Raw genomic sequence first — 9,798 nt, 5'->3', positions numbered from 1 at the left:
TTTCTTCTCTGTTCTACCTCCCCCCTTGTCTCTACCCTGAGAATGTGGGATCTCCCTGTATTTACTCCATATCTCAGTGTAGTCACTGATGATCCCGGTCTCCCTGCATTTCCCATTCACACACCCCTTGTTCCCTGTTTACATTCCCCTTCTGTGTCCAGTTTCTCAGTGATTATCTCCTCACTTTACCTGTTAAACCTGTACCATCCCACATCAAGATTTACATCACCCATCCATTGTCCATGGGTACACTCAGTGTTGAAACAATTCGTGCTCCTCCAGGGCTGATCCAGGACGGTGTGGGTCACACACGGATCACTGAGTGCGTAGTCTGCAGGTGAGGGACAGAATGATGTTCAGTGTTACTGTAAAGTGCAGCTCATGTCCCCCAACCTCCCCAACACCAGAAGACGAATAATTTTCCATTTATTCTTTGACCAATAACAACGTCCCTTAACCCAGCTTCATCACCCTCCCATCATCTACTTATTACAACAACGATGGCCGTACACCCATCAGGTCCATGACAGCTTCGGGGGGGCAAATCCCATCATTCCCAATTACCCACCTCGATTCCTTCCCATATATTCCCCCAGCTTGTTCACTCTGACACTTTTCTTTGATTTCTCTTGTCATTGACCCAGTCTCTGGAACATTTGACAGCAGCCAATTAACCTGCACAACTTTGTGTGGTGGGAGCAAACCCAGATGAGCACAGAGAGAAGTTGCACACTCAAACAAAGACAGCACGGGAGGTCATACTGAAACTGGGTCACTGAAGCAGAACAGAATACTAAGACAGAGTGCATTGCTACCTGTCAGGGACAGGAGTGGGATAGGGGAAGAGAGGAAACCCACAGGGCAGAACCATCACTGTCTGAATGGGGAGATACTTCAGATGTACCAAGGGGAGTACTCTAGCTGGTTGCATTCCTCTCTGGTATTCAAGGAGGGACGTTGGAGGCAGACATAAGCTGCAGAAAGTTATGAAATCAGTCAGCTCCATCATGGGAAGTAGCCTCCTCAGCACCCAGGACATCTTCCAAGAGGGATGCCTCAAAAGGCAGCACCAATGATCAAGTATCTCTAATACCCAAGACATGCAAAAATTAAGATGGAGGTACAGCAGCCTGAAGACACACACTCACTTATTTAGGACACTTCCTTCCACATTGCCATCAGATTTTTCAAAGGACATGAACACCAGTTCACTACAGTCTCTTTCTCTTTCTGTTCTACTTATCTAACTTAACCTTTTGCATAAAATATATATATCTATTGTAACCTACAGGGTTTTATTGTTATTTATCACAATGTACTGCTGTCGAATAACTACAAATTTCATGATGTGTGCCAGTCATATTGAACTGGATTCTGATTCAGAAAGGATGTTAGAAGCAGGGGTTCAGGATAGAAATTGGAAGGCAGATACATAAGTGTGCTGGGTGGTCGGGGGATATTACAAGAAACTAACAATGCTCTGTTTTTGGTCTGTCTCAATTGCTGGTAATTTCCATCTCCCCTCAGACTGTACATCCCTCACTCTCACTATCTTTCCCTACCAAATAACCCACTCAATCTCTCTCAAACTCTCCTCAACACCCATTTGCTTTCTCCCTACCACTCTGCCGCTTCATTCCCTCACTCCCTCCCTCCTCCTTCGGTCTTTCTATTCATTCCACCCCCACTCAGTCACTCTCTCTCTCACTCACTCCCTCCTCAGTCGGTCTCTGACTCCCTTCCTCCCTGCTCGCTCTCCCTTCATGTCACTCAACATGTGGTCCTTCTCTACACATTCCACCCCTCAGTCTCACTGCATCCCTCTCCCCTCGGTCTCTCCCTATGAACCTATCCCTTCTTTCCACTGCTGTTTCTCTCTCCACTTTCTGTCGCACCACTCTCTCACTTTCTTTTCAATCCCACCCTGTCCAACTCAAGGAGATGGTTTGACCACACTGCAGGAAACTGCCTGGAAACTGCCTCAGCACATTCTACACTGTGGTCACTCAGGACAATCCAGAAATTCCCCACTGCACACATTTTCACGACAAATTGCCCACTACACCCAGTTTCCAGTGTGACTGGGGAAGAGTGACCTACCTGTACAGTACACAGCACTGGAGCAGGGTGTCGGTTTCAGATGATACACAAAGAAACTGGAGCAGTTTTTCACCCCGATCTCCCGACTCCAGTAACAAGTGTAATCACGCCAGGGGAAACATGCGGTGAGCGTCACCTCCCCCTCTCCCACGTTGGGATGGGAACCTGGAATGATTTTTATAAACACTGTAAAATATACCCGATCCCTCGGTCATCGGTGAGACCCTCTCCTAAATAACCGTGCCCCAATGATGCAAACTCTCAGCCTACCGTTTATCCAGCCTGGGATCACTCCAGAGCAGCGATCCTCTGGTAAGACTGTCTCGGGAATCTTCCATCCTCCAGAACTGAAACAATAATCACAGAGTCAGTCCCTGATCTGAGGGGGGTTATTCAATCAGAGAGACATGGCAAATTGGACTCACCCAAAGAAATTCGCAATCCCGGGGTTTTCTTCTCTGTTCGACCTCCCCCTTTTCTCTACCCTGAGAATGTGGGATCTCCCTGTATTTACTCCCCATCTCAGTGTAGTCACTGATGATTCCGGTCTCCGTGCATTTCCCATTCATACACCCCTGTTCCCCTGTTTACATTCCCCTTCTGTGTCCAGTTTCTCATTGATTATTTCCTCACTTTACCTGTCAAACCTGTACCATCCCACATCAAGATTTCCATCACCCATCCATTGTCCATGGGTACACTCAGTGTTGAAACAATTCGTGCTCCTCCAGGGCTGATCCAGGACGGTGTGGGTCACACACGGATCACTGAGTGCGTAGTCTGCAGGTGAGGGACAGAATGATGTTCAGTGTTAAGGTGAAGTTCAGCTCATGTCCCACAAACTCCCCCATCTATACGTCCACCAATACCAACCACAGAGAAACAATTGTCTCCCATTTACCCTCTTACCAATAAGAACATCTCTTAAATAAGCCTCATCATCCTCCCATCATCTACTTATTACAACATCGATGCCCTTATACCCATCAGGTCCATGGCAGGTTCTGGGGGGCGAATCCCATCATTCCCATTTACCCACATCGGTTCCTTCCCATATATTCCCCCAGCTTGTTCACTCTGACACTTTTCTTTGATTTCTCTTGTCATTGACCCAGTCTCTGGAACATTTGACAGCAGCCAATTAACGTGCACACCTTTGTCTGGTGGGAGCAAACCCAGATGATCACAGTGAGAATTTGCACACTCAAACACAGAAAGCAGAGGTGGTCATACTGAAACTGGGTCACTGAAGTAGAACAGAATACTAAGACAGAGTGCATTGCTACCTGTCAGGGACAGGAGTGGGATAGGGGAAGAGAGGAAGCACAGAGGGCAGAGCCATCACTTTCTGAATGGGGAGATACTTCAGATGTACCATGGGGAGTACTCTAGCTGGTTGCATTCCTCTCTGGTATTCAAGGAGGGACGTTGGAGGCAGACATAAGCTGCAGAAAGTTATGAAATCAGTTAGCTCCATCATGGGAAGTAGCCTCCTCGGCACCCAGTACATCTTCCAAGTTGGATGCCTCAAAAGGCAGCACCAATTATCAAATATCTCTATTATCCAAGACATGCTCTCTTCTCATTGCAAAAATCAAGGTTCACGTACAGCAGCCTGAAGACACACACTCAATGACTTAGGAACACTTCCTTCCACACTGCCATCAGATTTTTCAAAGGACATGAACACCAGTTCACTACTGTTTCTTTCTCTTTCTGTTCTACTTATCTAACTTAACCTTTTGCATATACTATATATCTATTGTAACCTACAGGGTTTTATTGTTATTTATCACAATGTACTGCTGTCGAATAACTACAAATTTCATGATGTGTGCCAGTCATATTGAATCGGATTTTGATTCAGAAAGGATGTTATAGGCAGGGGTTCAGGACAGAAATTGGAAGACAGATACACAAGTGTGCTGGGCGGTCGAGGGATATTACAAGAAACTAACAATGCTCTGTTTTTGGTCTGTCTCAATTGCTGGTAATTTCCATCTCCCCTCAGACTGTACATCCCTCACTCTCACTATCTTTCCCTACCAAATAACCCACTCAATCTCTCTCAAACTCTCCTCAACACCCATTTGCTTTCTCCCTACCACTCTGCCGCTTCATTCCCTCACTCCCTCCCTCCTCCTTCGGTCTTTCTATTCATTCCACCCCCACTCAGTCACTCTCTCTCTCACTCACTCCCTCCTCAGTCGGTCTCTGACTCCCTTCCTCCCTGCTCGCTCTCCCTTCATGTCACTCAACATGTGGTCCTTCTCTACACATTCCACCCCTCAGTCTCACTGCATCCCTCTCCCCTCGGTCTCTCCCTATGAACCTATCCCTTCTTTCCACTGCTGTTTCTCTCTCCACTTTCTGTCGCACCACTCTCTCACTTTCTTTTCAATCCCACCCTGTCCAACTCAAGGAGATGGTTTGACCACACTGCAGGAAACTGCCTGGAAACTGCCTCAGCACATTCTACACTGTGGTCACTCAGGACAATCCAGAAATTCCCCACTGCACACATTTTCACGACAAATTGCCCACTACACCCAGTTTCCAGTGTGACTGGGGAACGGTGACCTACCTGTACAGTACACAGCACTGGAGCAGGGTGTCGGTTTCAGATGATACACAAAGAAGCTGGAGCAGTTTTTCACCCCGATCTCCCGACTCCAGTAACAAGTGTAATCACTCCAGGGGAAACATGCGGTGCGGGTCACCTCCCCCTCTCCCACGTTGGGATGGGAACCTGGAATGATTTTTATAAACACTGTAAAATATACCCGATCCCTCGGTCATCGGTGAGACCCTCTCCTAAATAACCGTGCCCCAATGATGCAAACTCTCAGCCTACCGTTTATCCAGCCTGGGATCACTCCAGAGCAGCGATCCTCTGGTAAGACTGTCTCGGGAATCTTCCATCCTCCAGAACTGAAACAATAATCACAGAGTCAGTCCCTGATCTGAGGGGGGTTATTCAATCCGAGAGATATGGCAAATTGGACTCATCCAAAGAAATCCGCAATCCCGGGGTTTTCTTCTCTGTTCTACCTCCCCCTTTTCTCTACCCTGAGAATGTGGGATCTCCCTGTATTTACTCCCCATCTCAGTGTAGTAACTGATGATCCCGGTCTCCCTGCATTTCCCATTCACACGCCCCTTGTTCCCCTGTTTACATCCCCCTTCTGTGTCCAGTTTCTCAGTGATTATTTCCTCACTTTACCTGTCAAACCTGTACCATCCCACATCAAGATTTCCATCACCCATCCATTGTCCATGGGTACACTCAGTGTTGAAACAATTCGTGCTCCTCCAGGGCTGATCCAGGACGGTGTGGGTCACACACGGATCACTGAGTGCGTAGTCTGCAGGTGAGGGACAGAATGATGTTCAGTGTTAAGGTGATGTTCAGCTCATGTCCCCCAAACTCCCCCATCTATACATCCACCAATACCAACAACAGAGAACCAATTATCTCCCATTTACCCTCTTACCAATAAGAACATCTCTTAAGTAAGCCTCATCATCCTCCCATCATCTACTTATTACAACATCGATGCCCTTATATCCATCAGGTCCATGGCAGGTTCTGGGAGGCGAATCCCATCATTCCCATTTACCCACATCGGTTCCTTCCCATATATTCCCCCAGCTTGTTCACTCTGACACTTTTCTTTGATTTCTCATGTCATTGACCCAGTCTCTGGAACATTTGACAGCAGCCAATTAACGTGCACACCTTTGTCTGGTGGGAGCAAACCCAGATGATCACAGTGAGAATTTGCACACTCAAACACAGAAAGCACAGGAGGTCATACTGAAACTGGGTCACTGAAGTAGAACAGAATACTAAGACAGAGTGCATTGCTACCTGTCAGGGACAGGAGTGGGATAGGGGAAGAGAGGAAGCACAGAGGGCAGAGCCATCTCTTTCTGAATGGGGAGATACTTCAGATGTACCATGGGGAGTACTCTAGCTGGTTGCATTCCTCTCTGGTATTCAAGGAGGGACGTTGGAGGCAGACATAAGCTGCAGAAAGTTATGAAATCAGTTAGCTCCATCATGGGAAGTAGCCTCCTCGGCACCCAGTACATCTTCCAAGTTGGATGCCTCAAAAGGCAGCACCAATTATCAAATATCTCTATTATCCAAGACATGCTCTCTTCTCATTGCAAAAATCAAGGTTCACGTACAGCAGCCTGAAGACACACACTCAATGACTTAGGAACACTTCCTTCCACACTGCCATCAGATTTTTCAAAGGACATGAACACCAGTTCACTACTGTTTCTTTCTCTTTCTGTTCTACTTATCTAACTTAACCTTTTGCATATACTATATATCTATTGTAACCTACAGGGTTTTATTGTTATTTATCACAATGTACTGCTGTCGAATAACTACAAATTTCATGATGAGTGCCAGTCATATTGAACCTGATCCTGATTCAGAAAGGATGTTATAGGCAGGGGTTCAGGACAGAAATTGGAAGACAGATACACAAGTGTGCTGGGCGGTCGAGGGATAGTACAAGAAACTAAACGTGCTTGGTTTCTGGTCTGTCTCAATTGCTGGTAATTTCCATCTCCCCTCAGTCTGGACATCCCTCTCTCTCACTATCTATCTTTGTAATAAGGGACGTGAGACTGGACCCAAATGCAGGACACAGACACTGAAGTACTAAGGTCAGGACGGGAGAAGCTAAAGGATAGGACAAGGTGTGGAGACCGTGTCGTTCGTGGAGACCTTGGAGATCAGAGATGACCTTGGAGATCAGAGAGATCTTGGGGCCCAAGGTGGGCTCGAGGCTGGGGTCTCCAGGCAAGGAATGCTGGGAGGATAGCCCCCGGGCAGGCCGCAGAACTCCTGGGCAGGACCCAGACCTCCCAGGCAGGACACAGGGGCCTGGGCAGGTCAAGGGGAACAACCCATCGGAGGTGAGGGATAGGAAGGGGCAACAGCAATCCGGCCCGGCTTACCCGACGGAGGCAATGGATAGGATTGGGCAGAGCCCTCCACCAGGCAACGGCAATCTGGCCTGGCTTACCCAATGGAGGCAGGGGGTAGGTAGGGAGCTCGGTCAAGGGTGAGTTCAAGACTCACTGCAGCTGGAAGACTTGGGCGGGCTATGGAGCCGGTCGGTCACTCACTCACTCACTCACAGAACTTGTCGTTAACGGTGGTACTCTAAGACAGGACTATATTCAGTTCCAGAGCCCCTTATATTCACAGCCAACCCATAGGCATCAGGTGCGCCTCATTGAGGCCAACTGAGCCCAGATGATCCTCAGGTGTGACTACTTGAATTGAGGGATGGTCGAAGGTCCCAGAGTCCACAGACCGGATCAAGAACCAGAATGCGGAATTCAGACACGACCATAACAATCTTTCCCTACCACACAACCCCCTCAATCTCTTCCAACCTCTCCTCAACAACCATTTGCTTTCTCCCTAACAGTCTGCCCCTTCAGTCGCTCACTCATTCCCTCCTTCTTTGGTCTTTCCATTCATTCCTCTGCACTCAGTCTCACTCTCTCTCACTCACTCCCTTCCTCCCTGCTCGCTCTCCCTCCATGTCACTCAACATGCGGCCCATCTCTACATTTCCCACCCCTCGGTCTCTCCCTATGTCCCTATCCTCTTTCAACCGCTGTTTCACTCTCCAGTCTGTCGCACCACTCTCTCACTTTCTTTTCAATCCCACCCTCTCCCACTCCAGGAGATGGTTTGACCACACTGCAGGAAACTGCCTGGAAACTGCCTCAGCACATTCTACACTGTGGTCACTCAGGACAATCCAGAAATTCCCCACTGCACACATTTTCACGACAAATTGCCCACTACACCCAGTTTCCAGTGTGACTGGGGAACGGTGACCTACCTGTACAGTACACAGCACTGGAGCAGGGTGTCGGTTTCAGATGATACACAAAGAAACTGGAGCAGTTTTTCACCCCGATCTCCCGACTCCAGTAACAAGAGCAATCACTCCAGGGGAAACATGCGGTGCGGGTCACCTCCCCCTCTCCCACGTTGGGATGGGAACCTGGAATGATTTTTATAAACACTGTAAAATATACCCGATCCCTCGGTCATCGGTGAGACCCTCTCCTAAATAACCGTGCCCCAATGATGCAAACTCTCAGCCTACCGTTTATCCAGCCTGGGATCACTCCAGAGCAGCGATCTTCTGGTAAGACCGTCTCGGGAATCTTCCATCCTCCAGAACTGAAACAATAATCACAGAGTCAGTCCCTGATCTGAGAGGGGTTATTCAATCAGAGAGACATGGCAAATTGGACTCACCCAAAGAAATCCCCAATCCTGGGATTTTCTTCTCTGTTCTACCTCCCCCTTTTCTCTACCCCAAAAATGTGGGATCTCTCCTCTCCCTGTATTTACTCCGTATCTCAGTGTAGTCACTGATGATCCTGGTCTCCCTGTATTTCTCATTCACACACCCCTTGTTCCCCTGTTTACATTCCCCTTCTGTGTCCAGTTTCTCAGTGATTATTTCCTCACTTTACCTGTTAAATCTGTACCATCCCACTTCAAGATTTCCATCACCCATCCATTGTCCATGGGTACACTCAGTGTTGAAACAATCCGTGCTCCTCCAGGGCTGATCCAGGACGGTGTGGCTTGCACATGGATCACCGAGTGTGGAGTCTGCGGCTGAGGGACAGAATGGTGTTCAGTGATGAAACGGTGTACAAACTTGACTAGCTAGATATTGCTGAAGATCTGGATCTTGAGAGTGATGGGATAAGAGGCAGATGCTTCCATGCTTGTGTGAGCTAACAAAATCCAGACATTATTGTCTAGCTATTAATTGAACTGACTGTAGACACGCAATTCTAATTTTGTGTATCACGCGGAAACATTGGTAGACTTGCTGATACTTAACAAGTGCTTCATTAAATCCACAACCAGATGCATTTAGCTATTGGCTATTGCCCAAAATTTGTTGTATAAATTTAAGATCTAACCTGAGGTGGAGTCGTGAAACAACAGCTCCTGTGAATATGTAACATAACCCAAAACACACTGCCAGAGCAACCATGGAGTGGCTTCAAATGAAGACTATTGATGTCCTTCAGTGGCCCAGTCAGAGTCCGGACTTTAACTCGATTCAACATCTCCAGCAAATCTTCCAGATTCCTGTCCAGCACCTCGCCCCAACTAACCTGGTACAGCTTGAGAAAGTTGCACAGAGGAATGAGCAAACCTTGGTTCAACTGAGCACTGAGCAAAGGTGGATGAATTCTTTTGATCTGCTGACATTTCTGTCTTAAAATTTTTTAGCTTTTTGACATTTTACAGATTTTTTTTCTTGCTTGAAAAAAGGAGCATGTGATTAACAAATAAAATGCTCAGTTAAATTGATCAAAATCCCTGGTTGTAATAGTTATGTGATCGAAAGGTTTGAGGCCTTTTACAAGGCACTGTATGTACTCCGATAATAAATTTACTTTGAAATTTAAATGACGACTGTCCAGTTGCACTCAGTTCTATAGTGATGAAGTACCTTGAGGGGTTAGTCATGGCCAGAATCAACTCCAGCCTAAGCAGGGACCTGGACCCACTGTAACTTGGCATTCACCACAATAGGTCTACAGTAGATGCAATTTCACTGGTTCCACACTTGGCCTTGGATCACCTGGACAATAGCTATCCCTACATCAGGCTGAATTTTA

The 9,798-nt window shown here is 47.3% G+C and overlaps 1 protein-coding gene and 1 long non-coding RNA gene across 2 annotated transcripts; both read right to left on the bottom strand.

The window, feature by feature from the left end:
• Window positions 1–2,166: 2,166 nt before the first annotated feature.
• LOC132384386 (uncharacterized) lies at window positions 2,167–2,860 on the bottom strand. The gene is made up of 3 exons (XR_009508867.1): window positions 2,739–2,860; window positions 2,371–2,447; window positions 2,167–2,265 (listed from the first exon to the last, which is right to left on the bottom strand). It is a non-coding gene; the product is annotated as an uncharacterized LOC132384386 (long non-coding RNA).
• Window positions 2,861–3,465: 605 nt separating this feature from the next.
• On the bottom strand, window positions 3,466–9,385 carry LOC132384372 (uromodulin-like). The gene is made up of 7 exons (XM_059955478.1): window positions 9,330–9,385; window positions 8,253–8,329; window positions 7,983–8,147; window positions 5,324–5,465; window positions 4,955–5,031; window positions 4,685–4,849; window positions 3,466–3,545 (listed from the first exon to the last, which is right to left on the bottom strand). The coding sequence occupies exons 1-7, from the start codon at window positions 9,383–9,385 to the stop codon at window positions 3,466–3,468; spliced, it is 762 nt and encodes a 253-aa protein (XP_059811461.1).
• Window positions 9,386–9,798: the final 413 nt, after the last annotated feature.

The sequence above is a fragment of the Hypanus sabinus genome, chromosome 32 (assembly GCF_030144855.1).
Source record: "Hypanus sabinus isolate sHypSab1 chromosome 32, sHypSab1.hap1, whole genome shotgun sequence".
In the NCBI taxonomy this organism is placed as follows: Eukaryota; Metazoa; Chordata; class Chondrichthyes; order Myliobatiformes; family Dasyatidae; genus Hypanus; species Hypanus sabinus.
Note: the sequence above shows the minus strand (reverse complement) of the source record. Positions and strands in the feature narration are given on the sequence as shown.

Bases quoted from the DNA above. Each gene is read 5' to 3' on its own strand.
- LOC132384372 (XM_059955478.1), bottom strand. From the start codon at position 9,385: ATGTCAGCAGATCAAAAGAATTCATCCACCTTTGCTCAGTGCTCAGTT. The intron at 8,330-9,329 runs GTTTGCTCATTC...TTATTGTTTCAG, and splicing joins CAGTGCTCAGTTGAACCAAG to TTCTGGAGGATGGAAGATTC. The intron at 8,148-8,252 runs GTAGGCTGAGAG...AAATCATTCCAG, and splicing joins GATCCCAGGCTGGATAAACG to GTTCCCATCCCAACGTGGGA.